The sequence below is a fragment of the Dasypus novemcinctus genome, chromosome 29 (assembly GCF_030445035.2).
Source record: "Dasypus novemcinctus isolate mDasNov1 chromosome 29, mDasNov1.1.hap2, whole genome shotgun sequence".
Taxonomy (NCBI): domain Eukaryota; kingdom Metazoa; phylum Chordata; class Mammalia; order Cingulata; family Dasypodidae; genus Dasypus; species Dasypus novemcinctus.
Window position 1 is genome coordinate 5309769 of NC_080701.1, and position 22331 is coordinate 5332099.

The following is a 22331-nucleotide window of genomic DNA, read 5'->3' on the forward strand; positions in this document are numbered from 1 at the left end:
ATGAATATATATCAGAATAAATGCCTGTAAAGAAAAAACTGGATGCACACCACTTCATGCACTAGGTAGTTCTGTAATCTTATTCTACATATACAGGCATTTAACATTTAAATAGATTTAAGGATGAAATCTTTGTAAAGCATATAATTAATAATTTAATTTTTTGAGACTCTCAGATTTAATGGGCTATGCCCTGACAAGTCTGTGTATTCAACCAATAACATTCTCCAAAAAACAAGAAACTCACGAGAAGACTGAAATTATACGATGAAACTGGGTGATGGTCTCAAAAGAAGAACGAAAGGATGCAAGACTCAAAAACACTCAGAGCAGGAAGCCAATGTGGCTCAAGTGATTGGGCTCCTGCCTACCACATGGAGGTGCCTGGTTCAGTTCCTGGTGCCTCCTAAAGAAGACAGTGAGCTGGCACGACAGGCAGGCATGGTGAGCTGATACAAGATGACGAAACAAGAGACACAAGGAGAAGAGCATAATGAGAGACACAACAAAGCAGGGAATGGAGGTGGCTCAAGTGACGAGGCGCCTCCCTCCCACACTGAAGTTCCTGGGTTCGGTTTGTGGTGCCTCCTGAAGAAACAAGGAAGACAAACAGACACAGCAAGTGCAAGGTTGGGGAGAAATAAATTAAAATCTTAAAAAAAAATACTCAGAGTTACTTAGTGGGGGCAACCTGCTGGGCAAAAGAGAGAAGGTTCTTCTGGTGGTTAGGAGCTCTCTTGCTCTCCCCCTGGATGCAAGCAGAGCTTGAGGCTGGGGCTGAAGCGGCCTGGTTCTGCACGGCTGCCCAGCAGTGCCCTCCGGGTGAGACCTACCAGAACCGCCTCAGACAGGCCCCAGGAGCAGAAACTTTGAAAACCACCTTCCCTGAGGAAAATGTTCAATATGTCCTTGAAAAGGAACCACACGACAAAAAGCAGGCACTTTTAAAAAACCTGACAGCAGGAAGGAAATGTGAATGCTTTACCTGGCAGAGGTGGATATGTTTTTGAGAAACTCTTCGCTGATCTTCCAATTGGCCACATTTCCCTTCACGAACCCGGCCACCATGACGAAAAGGAGCACCAGGATGTTAATGGCTGTGAAGACTTTATTCACCCACGCCGACTCCTTCACTCCAAAAGAGAGGAGCCCTACGGCAGAGAGAGAGCGCACGTCAGGGACCGCGACGGCGCCGGCAGGCCACGGCGCGAGGGGGCCCTTCCCCGGCGTTCACGTGTTTGACTTCCACTTGCCCATTTCCATTAGGATGCTTCTTCACCGGCGTTCATGTGTTTAGATTTCATTTACTCATTTCTACTCAGGGTCTCAGGGCTGCTTGACTGTGAGACAACGATTCCTAAATCCAGGAGGCAGACCATGTTCACAGCGGAATGATACCGCACTCTCTAAACGTCTATACATCTAATAACCTTGGCTATTATTATCAAAGGTACAGACAGATAAAGTAGCACTTAATTTTACAAAATGTATGAAGCATGAAGAAAATATCTTAGGATCCCCTCTCCGGAATTCTGCACGACCAAACTCATGCACATGCACATTTCCACATCAACAAATCCACAACTTGTGTTTAACACTGGCGTCGTCTTCCACCATACAAGGTGCTATACTTCAATCACTTATTTATTGACAATCTATAAATATTTATGAACAAATTATGATTGTCTATAAAATGCTTTTTTGTAAAACAAAAATTCACATTTTTACTAATATAAATCATTATTTTATTATTATATGGGATATTATTTATAATAAAGCACAATCATCCTTTTATACAGCTCTTTGTATACTTTCTAATGATTTCTCTACAATAAAATTCTATAAGCTAATACTACAGCTAACAGAATGCACTTTTATAGAAAGCTTTTGGTTTGTATTGTCAAAATATTCTCCAGTCTGACCAAATTAAAATTGCCCATTTTAAACATTAAGGGCACCCTTGTTCATACTGACTTATAAGATTTATTTAGATATTAATGCTATGAGATCTCTGCCTGTCAGTATAATATATATTTTTCCCAGTTTATCATTTGCTTTTAATTTTGTTGTTGATTATATACAGGAAAGTTTTTAAACTGTACTGACCTGATCTATATATTTTCCCTTTTCCGTTTCTCCCTTTAGAATGATTTGCCCTAACATTAACCTAAAAACATTGCCCCTTTTTTTTCCAGTGCTCTCATGATTATATTTATTGTACTGATATCTGTAATCCATGTTGTATAAGATGCGCATTGTGGACCTAAGAAAGCTTATTTTGTACAATTGTGGAAATGGCTGTTAGGGAAGGATTATGCCACATACGTATCTGCCTCTCCTTACTGTCTACACCAACAGTCATCAGATAAGCAAGATTTTCCAAGTAGAGATGAGAGAAGTTGAATTTCATTCTTCTACCAGCATAATTCCCAAAATCATACAGTAACATAACTACAGTGAAGATATAAAGGAAGACGATATGACCGGCAAAATGACTGACTACGTACGTCTCTGTTGGCTTAGGACGGCTGCGGTACTCTGTGGAGAACAACAAAGCCATCTCCAGGTTTTGACCAAGTTTCCCAACACCCACAGACACTCGGCTCTGAAGTCCCACCTCCCACCACCCACCAGAAGACAAGACCTATGAAAATGCCATCTAAATTCTGCCTATGCTTCCCTTGCATCTTTAGTAAGATAAGAGAACTTCAGTGGCCATTTGGTATCACAGTAAGAATGAAAATCGGTAAGAAGGGAGCTTATCTTCAAAGGTTCAAAGAACAGAGTTACCATGTAAGCTTAGTCTTTCTTAAAAGGACATATGACAACAAAAACAGGCAGAATACATGATGCAGGCCAAAAACGAGTCTTGCCATGGACTTCAACTGTGCCATAGCTACGTGCCTCTCTTACATAGAGATTAAAGCTGAATATTTTACATTCATTTGAAACCATCCCTCAGTGACTCACTCCTATTTGGAATGATGGAAATGTTTTGGCAATGGACGGTGGTGATGGCAGCAAAACATTGTAAATGCAACTGACAACACTGGAAGGCGCATCTGACTATGATTAAAAGGGGCAATGTTAGCTTGCCTGCTTAGGAATAGACTCAACATTTGTAAAAAATTCATGGAACTGCACTACACAGTGAACCCTAAGCTTAACCATGGACTTTAAATAATAATATAAGAAAAAATGTGGACTCATCAATTGTAACAAATGTTCTATTCCAATGCAAGGCGTTAGTGGCAGGGAGGTATATAGGAATCCTGTATTTTATGCATAATTGTTCTGTAAACCACAACTTCTGTAATAAGGGGAAAAAAGAATGGGTAGAGTTACATACTGAATAACAACACAGAAAAAGAGAGCCAAGATGTATTGTTACGTGAAGAAAGTCACTGCCTAACACTGTGATCAGCATGAGCTAATAAAAAATACGGATTCAATTTGAGAAGCAAAATGCAAAACATTTTAGGCCTATAAATTTTGCTCATGTCTCTACCTCTCCCACTATATAAAGCATGAAATTAATTACTGACGTTCACAAGGGTAAAGTTCTTTTTAAATTATGTAATTTTACACGTGAACATTGAATAATAGACCGAAGGGGCAGGGGAAACTGGCGACAAACAGGGATTTTAACAATCGAAGCACAATGGGAAAAGCCACTGACGGGTTAAACGAGATTGCATGGAGGCATACGACAATCAAAACAGTGTTCGAATAATCAAGTCAATAAAAAAAGAGGACCAAAAGGAGTAGCAATGCCTACAAAATAATTTTTGCTCCAGAGGGCTTATTATGTACCAAGCAAGCAGCCTGTGACACTCTACCAAGTAGACACTGCAATCCTCAGTTTACGGACACCGAAACTGAGTCATGGAAAGCTCAAGTAAACTGCTCAATGTCACAAAGCTGGCAAATGGCAGAGTAGGACTGAAAGCCTGATTCCTCCGACCCTAATTCCCGCTCCCTCTCCAAAGCACTGGGCTACAATGCTGATGAAACAGATCAATTCCAGGATCAAGAACGTTTGTCCACATTAAAGGGAACAGGTGGTTTGAGCATCGTCCTTGCCTGACACCCATGCAGCCGTGCGGGCACGACCGCAGACCTTCTAGAAAGGGTATGCTTTCAGACAGCCTGCACGGCAGCTGCCAGGATGCGCTAATGCCAAAACATCGCGCTCTCTGCCTTGGTGAGACTTCCCGCCATTCCTGTAGGCCTCCCATCGGGGCTACACAGCTGGGGTGGCTCGACCTGTTATTTCTGCAACCCAGGTGCCATGGACTCGGAAGGGCCATTTCCACCCCTCCACACAATTTAGACCTCTTCTGAAACCCCCGATTTCAAGCAATGAGTGAGATTCCAGTCCGGGATGGGGTCTGCAGCTCTCCAACAGGAACCTAAGGACCCGGTCTGGGTCCCTCCAGCGCCCACGTCGGCAGTGACCTTTGTTCTCGGGACACGGACCCAGCTCACCGTGGCGAGAGGCAGAGTTGGTTTTCTTACCTGCCAGAAGTAAGATGAGGCACACGGCGAAGAAGTCGGGGTACTCGGCGAGGCCGGTGTAATTCATTTTGAAGTATGTCTTGAAAAACTGGCCGATCTGCTTGCTGAGAAGTTCGTCGAAGGTGCCACTCCATGCTCTCGCGACACTTGAGGTACCTTCCCAAGACACGAGAGGTCAGAGGCCGCCTTCGCGCTCTGCCCGTGCGTGGACGCGGACCGAGCGTTTTAAACACGCGTGCCTTTCTCTGAATTTGGTAATTAAACAATAGTAATCGGATGTCCTTCACTGTGCACTCTGACAGCTCTAGCTGCGTTAAAGGACTATAACTGGGAAGTGGACGTGGCTCAACCGATAGGGCGTCCACCGACCATATGGGAGGTCCAGGGTTCAAATCCAGGGCCTCCTGACCCGTGTGGAGCTGGCCCATGCGCAATGCTGATGCGTACAAGGAGTGCCGTGCCACGCAGGGGTGTCCCCCGTGTAGGGGAGCCCCATGCGCAAGGAGTGTGCCCTGCAAGGAGAGCTGCCCCTTGAAAAACGTACAGCCTGTACAGGAGTGGTGCTGCATGCACAGAGAGCTGGTGCAACAAAAAGAGACACAGATTCCCAGAGCTGCCGAGATTGCAAGCAGACACAGAACACACAGCAAATGGACACGAGAGCAGATAATGGGGGAGGGGAGAGAAATAAAATAAATCTTAAAAAAAAAACCCAAAAACGATAGTATTATTAAAAAGAGGTTCATGGTTTAAACCCTGGGCCTCCTTGACGCATGTGGAGCTGGCCCACGTGCAGTGCTGATGTGTGCAAGGAGTGCCTTACCATGCAGGGGTGTCCCCCGCGTAGGGGAGCCCCAGGTGCAAGGAGTGCGCCCCGTAAGGAGAGCCACCCAGCGCGAAAAAAGTGCAGCCTGCCCAGGAATGGCGCCACACACACGGAGAGCTGATGCAGCAAGATGACACAACAAAAAGAGGCACAGATTCCCATGCTGCTGACAACAACAGAAGTGGACAAAGAAGACATAGCAAATGGACACAGAGAACAGACAACCGGGGCGGTGGGGGGGGGGTGATTAAATAAATAAATCTAAAAAATAAAAATAAAAAGGTTTCAAGCCCTCCAAAGCTATTTTCAGAGAAGAAGCTGAATCCCACCCAGCACGTTACAGCTAGGGGCTGCTTTAGAGATGAGAGGAGTGAGACGGGGCCCCCAGTGCGTCGGGGCCCACCAGGGACCCCCAGGTGCCCACCCCCCCCTAGCCTGGCCCCAGGACTCGCCCGAGACGCACCTATCACGTAGGACAAGATGAGGTTCCAGCCGGTGATGAAGGCCCACAGCTCGCCCACGGTGACGTAGGTGTAGAGGTAGGCAGAGCCCGTCTTGGGCACGCGCGCCCCGAACTCGGCGTAGCAGAGGCCGGCCATGACCGAGGCCAGTGCGGCGATGAGGAAGGAGACGACGATGCTGGGGCCCGAGGCGGCCTTGGCCACCTCCCCGGCCAGCACGTACACCCCCGCGCCCAGGGTGCTGCCGACGCCCAGGGCGATGAGGTCGGTGGTGGACAGGCAGCGGCACAGCTTGGAGTCGTCCAGGCTGTCCACGGGAACCACCTTCCTCCGGATCAGACAGCGGGCGAAGGAGAGCGCGGCCCTGCAGGGGATCATGGCGACCTGGGAGAGAAGGCAGCGGGTTGGGGGCGCACCTGGCGGGCGGAGGGGCCTGGGCAGCCGCGGGAGGGGGCATGACCCCCAGTCCATCCTCCACGGCCCTGCACGAGCAGCCGCAGCCCTGCTCCAAACTGTATTCCCCAAAGGCAATGAATGTGCCTCAAAGGTGAAAGAGGTTGTGGATGTGGGAGGAGGGGGGCGAGGGGGGTGGGGTATGTGGGGACCTCTTATATTTTTTGAATGTAACATTTTTTTAAAAATAGAAAAAAAAGGGCTGGGGGTGGAGCATGGAGTAAGACCAGGCACCACGGTGATGAAGAGGAGGTGCCCTCTGAGTCCCCCCACTGGGGGATGCGCCGACAGGTGCACCTGCTGAGAGCTGGCAGGTGCAGTCCTCGACAAGCAAGAGATGGGTCACCTCCCCTCGCGGGCGTCCCTCTCTCTCTGGGGTGGGTTCTCCAACCACTCCTTTATTCAACTCTGGCATTCTTAGGCTTGACCTGCATCTGGCCTACAGCACGCACACGCTCGCAGCTGTCGAGCTGGGGTCAAGACGCTATCTTCCCGTGTTCCGCAACTTTACCAAAAATGCGGGAGCTTCTCTGTTGGCCCTTAAAATATTTAAAGTGGAGCCAACGGAACCTTGCAGAATGAAACATTCTCCGGAAAGCACGCTTGGCTTTCTCTAGAACCGCTATTCAACTATTCCTTAACTATGAATTCACATTAAAATACATGTGAGGTATTCGTTGAGATTTCTAAATAAATAAGTAAATCCAAAGCCCATGCTGAGTATTAGTACATGCTCTTTCTTAAACGGGAGGAATGAGATAAAGAGAAAGCCCCTTTACTCTCCAAACAACCTCACACAGGTTCTAAAAAAAGAGTTTGGACTCTAATTTCACTTCAGTGAGAAAAAGAAACATATACACATAGTACAGTGAAGTCTGAAACAAAAATTACCAAAATTTTAACAGTAACCATCTCATGGTGGTGGTTTTTTAAGTCGTTATATGCTAATATGTACTTAACAGATGGTATATTATTTTGTAAAAAAATACTTCTAAATTATCTGCAATGAATATGTAAAACATGCAAAACTATGTTTAAAAAACACCCTTAATATGACTACAGAGACATATAGCTCAGCAGATGAGGAAATAACTGAGGAATAAAGAATATAGTCATAGGTGTGCCTTATTAGTCAATAAATTAAAAACGTGTTTAAGCATTAACGGTGACGCCATGTTAGCCACGCGCACTGCACCTGTATCCACAGACGTGCAACCCCGCGCCCCTCAGCCTCGTATCTGTCACTGATAACCTAAATGCATGAGACCATACGATGAGCACCTTCTCCGAAGAAGTCAGAGCTTTCTATCCTACAAAACCAACCCTGGAACGTTCCAAACTTGATCTCTGTAAAACAAACTAGTCTTAGAAATAGTTTATTTCAAAATAAAAGTAATAAATAGGATACGTTTTCTAACTAAATCTAAAGGGTTGTTGCTCTGAAGACAAAGAGGAAGTTCTGCAATGTGAGTCCTCTGGGTTTCACATTAAATCCAGGACACAAAGTGGCCTCCGTAAAGGATATTCACACATCGCTACATAAATGCAATTTCTTAATACTGAAAGAAGCTAATTTCAAGAACATAAAGAAAAGTCCTGAACACAAATGAAAATGGTGAAAATAAAGATTTAGGCGCCTTCAGTATCTTCCACACTACGAGACAGGATGCCAAGCACGGTACTTCACAGATGCATCTCTTCCACATTCAAAACCCATCAGTACTTTTCTAAGTCAAAGGCACGTAATTTGTACCCCTAACCTATCCTATTTCACCATTACACATATGGAAGATAAGGGAGGGAAGCCTTCTGTTTAAACACAATCAAGAAATAAAAAGCTGAAGTTATGTAAGGCCAATTTGGGGGGACTTGGGAGACGGGGTATTTACTAAATGTTGAGCTTCCCTAATAGTTTAAGCGTTATTCTACAATCTGCACAAAGAACAGGAATTATGGATCACTGTTAAATTGAAAACTGATCAGAAAAGAAGCCCCTTTGAATTTCAGTAATGATTTAAGATCACATGAAAATCAGATGTGACTTAAGAAACACAACTGATACACAAAATGAGGCATACGTGTTTGTTATTTAACTAAAAACACTCTCTTGATAAAGTGCTTATTTAATCTCAACTTTCATGAACAGAAGATACAAATTCTACAATTATTACAGTGTTAAAGAGAAAATCTGAAAGGAAGCAAGGAATACTAAAAAGCGCTTGCAAGGAATACTAAAAAGTGCTTGATTTAGAGGAAGCGATGGGGTGTGCACTGGCTTTTATTTTTTGTCATTTTATTTTCTGGTATTGTCACAATGTTCTTTTGCAAAATTTCTAAAATTTTAGCATAAAAATGAAAAGAGATAAACAAGCCAACCAACGTACAAAACTTTCTTTGGTAATTCTTTTTTTTTTTTAGATACCGGGCTGGGGATTGAACCTGGGACCTCATATGTGGAAAAATGGCATTCAACCACAGAGCCAAATTGTTTATTTTGCTTATTGTTTGTTTTTTCTTTGTTCAGGAGACACTGGGACCCGAACCTGGGACCTCCCATGTGGGAGGCAGGAGCTTGGGCCACAACTATTCCCCAATACTTTTATGATTAACAGCTACCGAAACAAAGTAAATGAAGTGACTTCCATCTCTTCATTACAAAATTGAATTTAATGTCCTCCACAGTATCACAGCAGCACTGTGTGCAGAAATGTGTAGCTTTCAGGAGGTAAGAGCTGATTCCTACTGCTGCTTTCCTACTGAAGATGGAAACTATTTGTCCATCTTACCTGCAGTTAGTTGTTCCCTGTTGCTCTGAGAAAATACAACAAAGACGCCATTTGTCAGGTATCCATTTACTTTTAATAGAAAAGCCCACGTCATGAACTCTTCTCAGAACTAAGTTACTCAACATCCTTTCCAAACAATCTCAACTACGCACGACCTGATAAAATGTTGGCAGGAGCAAAGGAGCTTAAAAATATATCGGGTCAATTTAATGAATCATTATTAAACAAACATTTATTGAGTCCTCGCAGGTAAATCACACAGAGTTTAACAGATGAATAAAAGAGACAATGCTGTGCGCTTCAGTAAATTATGTTTTTGCAGTCACACCCCGATATCCAAAAGCAGAACAGCAAGAGGGGAATGAGAAAAAAAGACGCTGCTGCCGAACGTTAGCGACGTGATTCGATAGTTATAATCTCTTAAGTTCTGTGATCTTTTATTTTAAAAAATTAAAAAGAGAAGGCACCTTATGGGCAACGGTTTAACACCTCCTGGAATCACCTCCTCTGAGACTTCTTCAGTCCAAGTCGTAAACCTGGCCTAGCAGAATTTTGGGTCTGGTAAATTCCGAACCCTAATTGATGTGACAGCATCCCAGAAAATGCTTCCTTTCACCTCCCCAGGGAAACCTTTCAAAATCTACTAATTACAGTTAAAAGTCGATCCTGGATTTTCACTTGGGCTCAAAGGGTTAATGTCCATTTACGCAGACAGAAATGAATCCCTCCCCTTCTCTCCTAAGTAAAAGCTGAAATTTCAAACTCAGTCCTCTCTATCACAGTATCCGTAGCCCTGACAAATCTCGCAGGAGAAATGCAGTTATGAGTAGCTGTGGCAAACGGTGAGGTGCGTATTCTAACAAACCTTAACAAACTGGCTTGCCTGAATCATACCCAACTTTTCAGTCCCTGCTTGAGTTGCCAGTTTCATGTAAGACATCTGCACCTTCTGCTTTTGTAGACTGGGAAAAAAGTAATCACACCACTTAGAACTGGGATCTTTGCCCCACTGTTTTTCTTTGCTCCAAACTAGACCTTTTGATTTTGCAATCTCCAAAGTCAACATGAATTGCATCCCTGAAACGTTAAAAGTTCCAAAACAGATTTTGAAATTATATTGTATGTTCAATTATTTGGTAAAAGGAAAAAAAGATATGGACATAATACTATGGAATTACTGACTTTCCTCTCATTATTTTTGTTGGTTTTGAATCAATAACTTAATCTTCTCAAAACATCTATCAGAAACACTGTACAATCACTGTTCAGCCTTGGTTATTAAAAAAACAAACAACAACAACAAAAAAACCAAACCTTTGCACTCAAACCTAAAATCTTTATTTTTCCAGAAAGAAAAAACACTGCAATACACATATTTGGCCCAAAACTTAACTTTTTTCCTTTCCTCAAACGGTTTGAACAATTTAGTTCTTCAAAGTTTTGTCCATGCAGCTGAACACCGATGTAGAAATAAGTAAAATTTAAAGACACAACTGCAGTTACTGCAAAGGCACAAACATATTAGCAATACCGCTGTACATTCTCTTCCCTTTCTATATCAAGTCTGTACTGCCACAATGTTAGATTAAAAAGGTATTGCTTCAAAATTTTTGAGAAACCAGACAGAGACTTGGGTCTTTTCAATAAAGAAGCGACATAGAATTCTGAAGTTTGTAAAGGTGACTGGTGCTTCAAAACCTGTGAATCCATTTAACGGCAGCAAATGTAGAAGAAACCGCAGGCCAAGCGCATCCTCAGGTGTCTCGTTCAAACAGAGGAAGGACGACGGAAAAAAGGTGAGCTCTGGCTTTTACGTTCAGGGTCAGGGTGAAAGCGAAGGCCTCAGGCCCCTGTAACCAGAGCACCTGCGCCGTCAGCAGCCCGTCCGGCCAGGGAACGCGGCGGTGCGCTCGGGGCCCAGCAGGCCCGCTGCTGCCCGAGGCTTTAGCAACCTGTGGCTAATAAATCAACCCAAGTGCCAGCGGGTGCCACCTGTTCCCTCTGCCGCGGCTACCAAAGAAGGTAGCCCGAGCTAGCAGCAGGCGGCCCGCACCCTGCGTGGGGCTGCTCGGACACGAGGAGACACCCTTCCCTGTTAGGTAACGCCCGTCGCCGCGCCGCCCGGCCCTGCGGGTGGAAAGTGCTGATGCGCGTGCAGCACCCGCTCCCCCTGCCAGAGCTGCGCCAGCCCTTTCGTTTACTCCCTCATGATCCTTCCCATGATCCCTGGAAGATCGGGGCCAGTGCCGCCGTCGCGTTACGGGTGAGGAAACCGAGGCGCAGACAGGCTGGTGAGCGCCACAGAGTTGGCACATGGTGGGACAGGGACAGGCAGGATAGCTGGCCCCGAGCCCCAAGGCCCGCACCCCTCGGCTGCACGGCCACCCTGCTCGAGCCGGGCTCTGCCACCTGCTCCCACCTCCCTGGCCCAGCGCCTGCTTCCCCCTCCCGCGCTGCTCCACCCCCAGGCTTGGGCAGAGGTGGACACTCCAGGGGCTGCATGTGCGCCACTCGAGTTTCCTGAAAACCTGACGGCCCTGGCGACTGACTCAACCAGGGGACCCCAACACCTGGCAGGCCTGACACCACAGGACACCAGCGGCCCAGCGGGCAGGAGCTGAGCTGCAGCTCCAGCAGGGAGACGGAGGGGCAGCGCCACAGGTCAACCTCTCTGTGCCCGCGCCGGGCCCCGCCAGTGCCCCCGCGCCCTCTCAGCGCACCCCCTCTTCACTTCCACCTTCTGAGCGGTCTCCACTCCTGGAAACCGAGGACTCCCCCACGAAGGTGAGGGCAGGACCTGCCCCCCCGGGGCCCCTCCGCTTCCAGCCCTTCAAATCCTCTGCTCCTGAGACACTCGAGGTCTCCAGCTACCTCTGATGCCAAGTCCTGCCAACGACACCTCCTGCCTAGAGCAGGCTTGGGGTAGAACCACTAACTCGGGTCAGGTCTTTCTCAGGGAGGTACCTGAAGAACTGAACACGCATCCGGCCTGCCCTTTACCCACACCCACAGACATCGACACCTTCCACCAGAAAGAGGGAGCTTCATGGAAGGCAGAGAGCTTTCTACAAAAGAGGCGCTGAGGCATGCGGGGTGCGATTTTCCCAAAGGCCCACCCGTGGAAGGGAGAAACATCCTACCCCTACGAGTCGTAAACGGCTCGCTAGTGCTTACTAAAGAGGTTTAGAACAAGTTTTTCTCCAATAACTTACATTCGTAAGCCAGTACCACAGCAGTTACCCCCTAATAAAGGAGAGCACACCCCAGGAAGCACTGAGGAACTCGTGTTTACTCCCCTATGCACACAAGCCAGAGCCAGCTCAAGGACGCCCAAGAAAGCCAGGTGACAGAGAGCGTCCCACCCGCCTCTCGACGCTGCCAGCTGCCACTGCTCCAAAGAGTTCCTTTACTTCTTTCTTGGTTAGGAGCCGAATCCAGATTAAAGACACTGGACGTATGTGCATGGACTAGAAGGGATGCTAGACAAGAAAACTCTTTTTGTCTGAGGGCAAAGAACTGAGAAATACTTCAGGACATGTGGATTTTTTCAAACGAGTCTCTTTCCAAACTACGCCCCTGTGCTCCTCTCAATCCACCACGCTCCCCGCTCCCCCCAAAAAACTATCTAATTTAATTATAAGAACCCCAAAATTTTTATTTCACTGCTGGGCAAAATTCCTCCCAATGCGCTGGCAGGAAAGGAATTTAACACAAATTCAAGTTCATTTTCAGTTCAAGAAATTTAGGTGGAGAATATATTGTGTACTAACGGTTCATGGTTCTGCTGCAAGGACCTTTCTAAAAAACTGTCATTTTTGAAACATAGTTTCAATTTTTGAAAAGCATGTTCTGATTTGGTACTTTTAAAAGTACTGAAACATTGTATCACCGGAGGTTTTTCCATTAGCATCTTGGCAGATTGTTGAAACAAGGCTATTGGTTTAGGGGGTTTTCCAAGTTCAAACTGGTTTCAAAAAATCATTAAATAAAACATTTCTATTGTGTGCTCAGAGAGAGCAAGTGAAAGGTAGTAGAGCTCATCACCAGGACTCAGAGCCATAATTTTAGATTATAAAATAAAAAGAACTGCGAAAGATAAAAGTGAGTTTAGGGAAGTGGATTTGGCTCAACGGATAGAGCGTCCACCTACCATATGGGAGGTCCAGGGTTCGAACCCAGAGCCTTCTGACCGGTGTGGTGAGCTGGCCCATGCACAGAGCTGTTGCACACAAGGAGTGCCCTGCCATGCAGGGGTGTCCCCTGCGTAGGAGAGCCCCACGTGCAAGGAGCGCGCCCCATGAGGAGAGCCACCCCGTGTGAAAAAAGTGCAGCCTGCCCAAGAGTGGTGCCACACACACGGAGAGCTGACACAGCAAGATGACGCAACAAAGAGACACAGATTCCTGGTGCAGATGACAAGAATACAAGCAGACACAGAAGAACACAGCGAATGGACACAGAGAGCAGACGATGGGGGGTAGAGGGGCAGGGAAGGGGAGAGAAATTTTTTAAAAAATGAGTTTAACCTTAATGCTCTCAATCTATTACTTACACTTGGCTCCACTCTATCTCCTGCCAACTCCCCAACAGCCCTCAGTCCGGGTTCCAAAACTGCCCCCTGTGAGCTGGCCTTGGTGCACCTTCTAGCCATGGTTTTGCTCTTCATCACGTGACTACTGTGGTCCGACTGGTCTACCCACCATCCTAGCCCTGTGCCTTCTCACCCGCAAGAAGGGGCGGGGGTAGCCTGGAGAAGGGAAACCCCAGAATACCTGGCAAGAGAGAAGTGGGGCGGGCGGGGGGCATTTGAGAGGTGCTGGCGGGAACACAAAGGGGCTCCCCTTCAGGAGCTCCAAGTGAAGCCTGACGTCTCCGCCGAGGAGCCCGGGTCCTGGGGCAGGGTGAGCGTCTTTGCTGCTACTCTGCGCCCTCTAGCGCCCTCCTCCACCCGTGCAGGTAACACCACTTGCTTGGTGAGCAGGAGAAGAGCGCACATTTACAGACCATCGCTTCTAGAAAGAATTCATTTGGCTTAACCTCAAGAGCAGGCTCCACAAGGCAGGGCAGGGAAGGACAGCCGGACATGAGGAGACGGGACGGCCCGGTGGGCGCACCATCAGGCGAGCATCATCACTGCTAACTAGGGCAGCTCGGCCGAACTACTCAACCATGTCCCAGGGACATTTCAGCTGAAGTCTTTTTCACACTCTAATTACAAAGTGCCTGTCAATGTGCATTTTGGGAATCTCAGCATCCCATTTGAAACCCTAGTGGACCCTCCTGGGACCTAGAGGAAACGGCTCCCCCCCCTCACGTCCTCTGCAGAAGCCCTCTCCTCCTGGACAGGTGGCATGTCCCAAGAGCAAGGGGAGCTCCAGGTCTCCTGTTGTGCAGCCCCTTTGCTAGAAAACCTCCTAGAGCCCCAGCCCACGTGGCCTCATTCAGCCCTAGGAGCAAAGACAGAAAAGTCTTCTCCTTCACCTAACTCCAAATGGCTGTCCCCTCCAGACTTCTCTCCTCGGATAAATCCATCAATTCCAGGTACAGCCACTGCGCTCGAAAAGCTCTAACAAAAACGCCACTCCACCAAGGCAGAGCATCCAGGACCGGCTCGAGCCACAGTCCAGCTTGCTTATTATCTCCATCCCTCCTGGGACTCTTCTGTGCGTTAAGCCTAGGGCTACATCAGTTCTTTTTTTTCTGTTTTGAACAGAAGAAATTACCTCAAAGGGCCTTGACTCCGTGTCAAAAGGCTCCTCCCCGTCTCCTTAGCCTGCCCTGCCCCTGCTCACACCTTCTAGCTATGCTGGTTTCCTTGTAGCCTCCTCAGCACCCCAAGCCTCCTTCTGCCCATGATGTTTCTTCTTCTGGCAAGTTACTCTCTCCCCTCTTGACTGGCAAGCTCCCACTCATTCTTTTTTCATTTTTATTTTATTTATTTCTCCCCCCCCACTCATCCCCCCCCCCCCCCCCCCCATTATCTGCTCTCTGTGTCCATTCACTGAGTGTTCTGTGTCTGCTTGTATTTTTGTCAGTGGCACCGGGAATCTGTGTCTTTTTGTTGCATCATCTCGCTGCCTCAGCTCTCCGTGCGTGCAGCGTCACTCCTGGGCAGGCTGCACTTTTTACACACTGGGTGGCTCTCCTTATGGGGTGCACTCTTTGCACATGGGGTTCCCCTATGCGGGGACACCCCAGCATGGCATGGCACTCCTTGTGTGCATCAGCACTGCACATGGGCCAGCTCATCAAACAGGTCAGGAGGCCCTGGGTTTGAACCCTGGACCTCCTATATGGTAGGCGAATGCTCTATCAGTTGAGCCACATCTGCTTCCCCCAATCATCCTTGACTCTCCTCTCAAGCTAAGTTAGGTCATCCTCTTACTTGTTCTCACCACACTTTGTACCTTTGTGGAGCTTTTTCTTTATCATAACTAGAGCCAAGTACTTGGATGAGGATCTATTTTACTCCATTAGGCTGAAAGTTTCTTGAAAGCAGGTTTATATTTATTTATTCATTTCTTGCATCCCAAGTGCCAAATACAGTGACTGAAATTCGGATGGGAGTGCAGTAAACATTTTTTCAATGAATGAGTGAATGAATGATTCACACTTATGGTCAACTCAAGTCCTCAGAAATTTTTTCTCAGACTTCTCTATTACATATTGTGTCTTTGTTTCTTAGGCTTCTTAAAGCAGATATCACGAAATTGGCTGGCTTTAACAATGGGAATTTACCAGCTTACAGTTTGAGGCCTCGAGAATGTCCAAATCGAGGCATCATCAAGGTGATGCTTTCTTCCCAAAGACTGGCTCTTGTGATCCCTGGCTCCTCTGCCACATGGCTAGGCACATGGCGGCATCAGCTGCTCTCTCCCTCTCTTTCGAGTTCCACTGATTCCAGCTCCCATCACTTTTACCTCTCTTTGTCTGAACCTCATTCTTTTATAAAGGACTCCAGCAAGAGGACTAAGACCCACGCTGGGCCACACTCTTACTGAAGGAGCTTCATCAAAATGACCTACTTACAGCAGGGTCACACCCACCGGGACAGATGAGCTTTAAGATCATGATTTTCTGGGATCTATACAATTCCAAACTACCACAGACTGGTTTCCTGGATTCCATTTGCCTCACTGACTATTTTAAAACCCAAATTCAGGATTTTAAGTTTCATACTATCTAAGATCGTTTTGTAAGACAAGTCCATCAATCAATGTAGTAAGCACATCTTTCTGTCATCTGCAAATTTGATAAGCATGTCCTTCTATCTTAATCCAAATCAACAGGAAAAAAAAAGTTGCCTGACAAGCGCTTAGGACAGAGTATCATGGCATGCCACCAAGAATGCCCTTCCCAAGCTGATATCGATCCGTTAGGTCAGTGCTCGGGGCATATCGTGCAATCAATTATAAATCCACTTTTCGACCCTGCTTATCCCAAGGTTATCACAAGGCATGTGTTAAATGCTTTGCTGAAGTCTGAATACATTATGTTTCTATCCTCCCAAATCCTCCACTCCATTAACTTACACAGTTTGTGTGCAGTTCCTTAGGCATAACCTGTTCTTGGTGAATACATGGCACCTTCGGGGAGCAGTCACTTCTTTTCTAAGCACACACCACAGACTACGAGGGTTTTGCAGGGGAGCCATGTCCAGCTTCCCTGATCCATGGTTTCCAGAATCCATGCTGACCTCTCTTTAAAAACAAGGGGACTGTCGCCTCCCTTTTTCTGCCACGTTTCTCACACTCCCGGGAGCCTCCAGGGCCACAGAACTCATTCCACACTCCTACGTATGAAACCCCTCTACACCCCAAGCTGTGATCCATCCAGGCCTTGAATGGTGAACTAGTGTGACGCAGACAGCTCTTTCTCTACCACCAACTCGGGTTCAGGTTCCTTCGGGGTTAAGCTGTTCTATCCTGCCAGTCGATGCCCACTCTTCTTGTGAAGACAGAAGCAGGACAGGGATTTAGTAGCTCTGCTTTCCCTCAGTCATCTCCTGCTACCACATCAGGATCCCCCGATTTTTGTTCACCTTCTGAAGAAATAGTTCATGGTCAATACATCACTACTTGGTTATTTTTCACATACCAATCACTCTTTTCTGCCATCTTTTAAGTCTGAATCCCTCAAATTAATTCCCCGGGCACTACAATGAGTCCTTCTGCTATCTTCCCTTGTTGTTCTTCACTCTCTGTTATCTCCTAAGGATTCTGCTCATATGTCTTTTCTTCTTTCCAAGCAGGACTACCTTTTAGGGTTACAGTTCATGTATTTATAGCTATGCTTTTCTGAGTATTTAGAAACCTAGTTTTCCAAATCCTAGGGTACATAGATTGAGTCCACTAACCAGTCAAAAAGGAATGTTCTAAGGTATAATAACATTATCTCCTTGTCACCAAGAGACATTTTATGAATATTACCAAAAAGCACTGCTTGTGCAAATTCTTTAAAGTTCCTAAACTCTCACTACTCAGCCTATTTCATTTATCTTATGACAACAAAGTCCAAGTTTGTTTAAGAATCTTTCATAGGAAGTTTTCCACAAATCCTGATTGCAGGCATGTTCTTGTTTGCAAGCAGCAAAGCAAACTTTCATCATCTATGGCTCTAGCACGATCGAGTTGCTTAATGCACCTTGAGCCCAGGCTCACACACACCCAATCGCTAACCAGGCACACAGAATTCTACTGCTATAATTTAAAAGTAAACAGCCTGTTGTCAAATTAAAACCCTGGCAAACAAATCCTTTTGGGTCATCACCTGTGCCTCCCTCGTGACCTGTTAACTCTGAGTTCGCACACCTCAAGCCATATTCCTGCAGTGTCCTTTTTCTAGAACATCTTTCTGTGAGTGTAAAGGTAATTGTTGAGGAATACCAAGAAAATGCAACAAACTTCAATAATCACAACTATGGGTTTTCAGCCACTTCCTTGTTTTATATTCTAGATCTTATTTGTTCGCTTGGTTTTTTAACTTCCAAATGCTTCTTTGTTTTTTTCCAGTTAAGAAAAACATTCTTAACCAAAATAGCTCTCCTAATGAAGCAGATAAACAGCATAGTACATCTAAGATACCCGGTGAGGACAGTATTCAACTTAAAAAAAGTCAAGGTGAACTTCTCTTGTGACCTGAAAGGATAACTTTGATTGCATTAATGTGGAGAAAACATAGAGAGTTAATGTAAAAAAACGGTGACATTTTATATTATAATTTTATCTACACACAGGGGAAAAGTTGAGCTGAGTCATCCTTGACTCTTGTCCCCAATCAATAATTTTGGTAAAGTCTCCACTTCCAAAAGTTAAAGTGCTATCGCTCTAAACTGTGAGTAAACACAGGGAACTAATCACGTGTGCTAAGAACTTTTTTCCAATGGCACAGTATCTGTCTCCATATTTTTACACCCCTGCTAGAAAAAATTAGGTACAGATGTGAAATTCACAGACTGTGGACGTCAATGCATAACCATTACATCCAATTATTAATAGATTTCTGAGCGGTGGAAAAAGCCTTTCCTTTTCTTTTGTATTTCCACAAAAGCAACAAGAAAACAATCGCTCTCCTTTTTCCATGCATCAAACAAACTGTAAGATGGGCCTCGTGCAAAATTAATCACCCGTTAAAAATTCTACTGAGCTCTGGTGGACTTATGTCGCCATCTACCCTCGTTTAAGCGCTCAGTCCAGCAGACTCTAAGCAGCAGCCAACTGTGAGGAGAGCTTGGGGTTTACAGGCAGGCAGGTGGGTTTTTCACCCATTGGTCCTCCACTTTCTTATGGTAAAGTGATGTTATTACCCTCCTAAGGCTGTGGTGAGGGCCCCTTCTGACAACACGTGAATGCCCAGCACAGAGCAGGCATTCGGCAGGTGGTAATGGTGTTGCTAATTTGTTATTTTAATAAAAAAGGAAGATGTGTTTGAAATTCACATCTTGGAACACCTGAAAGACTCGTTCATAAAAGCCATTTGTTTTAGATACACAAAAATTAGAAGTTAGAATAAAACAGATCGCCAGTCCAGTCCTCTAATCCTTAGTGAAGAAGAGGATGGTGCAAAGGCAGGCTTTGCTCAGGCAGTGAAATGTGGTTTCTCAACCACCTCGGGGCTGAGGACACGGAATTCCACCTCCAATGACCGGCGACCAAACCTCCGTACGAACTCGGTGACCGATGCCACACCACTGCTCAGTGTGCTCCAGTCCACTGAGACACCGGGGGAAGGACGTTGTTCAGCTTAAAAAGTCAAGGTGAGCTTCTCTCGTGGACTGAAAGGATAGCTTTATTTGCATTAATATGCAGATAATAAGGGGAATGAATGTGGAAAAATGTTCCATTTTAGATTGTACCTGTGACACCAAAAAGAGCAGGCTTCTTTCCTTCTTGCTCCCCCAAGAGATTTTTATGTAAACAAGTCTTTGCTCTCTTATCTGAACGTTCCAAGTAGAGGTACTTAAAGGAGAAAAAGAAATTCAGTGGGAAATTTCGACTTACCTCACTCAATGATAGGTTAAATGTGACAAAGCTGCAGAGGATTTCAGCAGCACGATAACTTGATTTCGTTCACGTATACACAATAATCAGGCTCGACTCCACCTTAGCTACGCTGCAGGCACTAGTTACAGAGCAAGGAACAAAACATTCATGTACAAAATACAGGATTCCTATATACCACCCCACCACCACCTTGCATGTCGGGGGACAATTATTACAATTGATGACAGCACTTTTAAATAATTGCACTGTTAATTAAAGCCCATAGTTTAACTCAGGGTTCATTGCTTCCGTGGTGTAGTTCCACGAATTTTTTTTTAAGATTTATTTATTTATTTCCCTCCCCCGCCCCCACCCCGGTTGTCTGTTCTCTGCATCTATTTGCTGCCTGTTCTTTGTCTGCTTCTGTTGTTGTCAGCGGCACCGGGAATCTGTGTTTCTTTTTGTTGCGTCATCTTGCAGCATCAGCTCTCCGTGTGTGCGGCACCACTCTTGGGCAGGCTGCACTTTCTTTCGTGCTGGGCGGCTCTCCTTACAGGTGCACTCCTTGTGCATGGGGCTCCCCTACGCGGGGGACACCCCTGCGTGGCACGGCACTCCTTGCGCGCATGAGCACTGCACGTGGGCCAAGGTCAAGGAGGCCCGGGGTTTGAACCGCAGACCTCCCATGTGGTAGGCGGACGCCCTAACCACTGGGCCAAGTCCGCCGCCCCATCCACGAATTTTTAAAAACATTTTATTCTGTTAACATATATACAATCTAACATTTCCCCTCTTAATCATTTTCAGAAATACCTTTCCGTGCTGTTAAATGCATTCACAGTGTCATGCTATCATCACCACCATCCATTCCAAAACATTCCCATCACTCCAAATAGGACCCAGGATATTAAAAAAAAATTTTTTATTCAGAAAAGTTGAGCGTTTACAAAACAATCATGTGTAACACACAGGAATCCCATATATCACCCCAGCACACTGCATTGTTGTAGAATGTGTGTAACAAATGATGAAAGAATATAAAAATATTACTGCTACCTACAGCCTATAGCTTACATCTGGTGTATTTCTTCCATAAGCCGCCCCATTATTAACACCATATGTTAGTACTGTACATTTGCTATAGGTCATGAGAACTCTGTTCTGTTAAGCACAGTCCACCATCCACCACAATGTTCTGTAAGTTATACGGTCCCCTGTGCACATTCTATCCAAAGTGTACACTCAGCTGCTCTCAGTTTCATCACAGAGTTGTGCTGTCATCACCTCGGGTGATATATTTATAATGTTTTCATTACTCCAAAAGGAAAAATCCCGCACTCCCTCATACCCCACTATTACTGACCCTTAGCACTGATACAGCGCCTTTTTTGCCACTGATGCAAAAATATTAAAATATTACTATCAACTATAGAACATAAGTTACATTCACTGTATTTTCCCCATGCATCGCTATATTCTCACCAGCTTGTGACAGTGACATACATTTGTTCTAGTTCGTAGAAGACCACTGTTGTGTTTCTAATATTAGCCACAATCCTCATTCAGCACCAAGCTCACTGTGTTTCTCAGTCCCTAGACTATCCTCTGGCTTTCTCTGAGTTGGCATTTACATCCCTAGACTACACCTCTCTGCCACAATCACATTTACAAACCAGACGTGCTAGTTACAGCCACTATGTTACCATCAACTCTATTCAATTCCACACATTTACAATCCACCGTATCAAACACGCTACATACATTAAGCCTCAACTCTCCCTTCTCAACTCTCATCTCATCTCCTAGTAACCTGTACTCCAGAGTTTACCTCCATGAGTTTACGCATTGTATTTAGTTTGTATTAGGGAGACCACACAATAGTTGTCCTTTTGTTTCTGGCTTTTTTCACTCAACATAATATCCTCAAGGTTCACTTCTGTTGTCACATGCATCCAGAGTTCATTTCTTCTTATAGCAGAAGAGGATTACAATATATTCCAATAGCATACACACACACACACATTTTGTTTAGCCATCATTTAGGCCATCAGTTGATGGACACGTGTTGTTGTGAATAATGCTGCTATAAACATCAGTGTGCATATGTCTATTCACGCCCCTGCTTTCAGTACTTCTGAATATACTCCTAGCAGTGGGATTGCTGGATCATACAGAAGTTCTATGTTTATATTTAGCTTCCTGAGGAAACACAAAACTGTCCTCCACAGAGGCTGCACCACCCTACACTCACACTGTAGCAATTTGATATTGTTATGAATTCCAAAAATAGATATTGGATTATGTTAGTAAACTGGTGTGTACCTGGCATGATTAAATCATGATTAGGGCTTTGATTGGGCATGGAGTCTCCGCCCCTTCATGGGTGGGGACTCATAGATAAAAACGTGGCAAAGGATGGAGTTAGAGTTTTGATGCTAGAGTACTGAGCTGGAGCCCTGGGAAGTAAAGCACACAAAGGAAAGAGAAGCAAGCCCCGGGAAGAGAGGACCTGAGTCAGGAGAAGAACACAGAGGGATAGAGACAGCTCCTTAGACATGGCAGAAACTCAGGAGAGAGAGCCATTTACCTGATAGTCTACAGCTGACCTTGTGGAGAGAGGCAAAGCCTAGAGAGCCTCATCGTCTACAGCTGACCTTGTGCAGAAAACAGGCGTGAGCCCAGAGGAACCCAGGAAGCCTGAACCCTCACAGATGTCGGCAACCACCTTTCTCCAACATGAGGAAACAGACTTTGGTGAGGGAAGTAACTTATGCTTTGTCACCTGGTATCTGTAAGCTCCCACCCC

The 22331-nt window shown here is 45.7% G+C and overlaps 1 protein-coding gene across 7 annotated transcripts in view; it reads right to left on the reverse strand.

Moving 5' to 3' along the window:
• Positions 1-22331, reverse strand: part of SLC7A2 (solute carrier family 7 member 2) — a 70571-nt gene that overhangs the window by 22639 nt on the left and 25601 nt on the right. For 3 of the 7 annotated variants that reach the window (XR_009184040.2, XM_058289966.2, XM_058289967.2), the window contains exons 2-4: positions 5808-6189; positions 4519-4674; positions 986-1151 (exon numbers count right to left, since the gene is read on the reverse strand). Coding sequence is in view for 5 of the 7 variants with exons in the window: in XM_058289966.2 (XP_058145949.1) it covers positions 986-1151; positions 4519-4674; positions 5808-6183 (698 nt within the window). In the remaining 2 variants the exon portion in view is untranslated. Of the gene's footprint in view, positions 1-985; positions 1152-4518; positions 4675-5807; positions 6546-19543; positions 19665-22331 lie in introns of those variants that run through there. The other 4 variants (XR_009184039.2, XM_004452079.5, XM_071212618.1 and 1 more) reach the window with 3 other exon arrangements.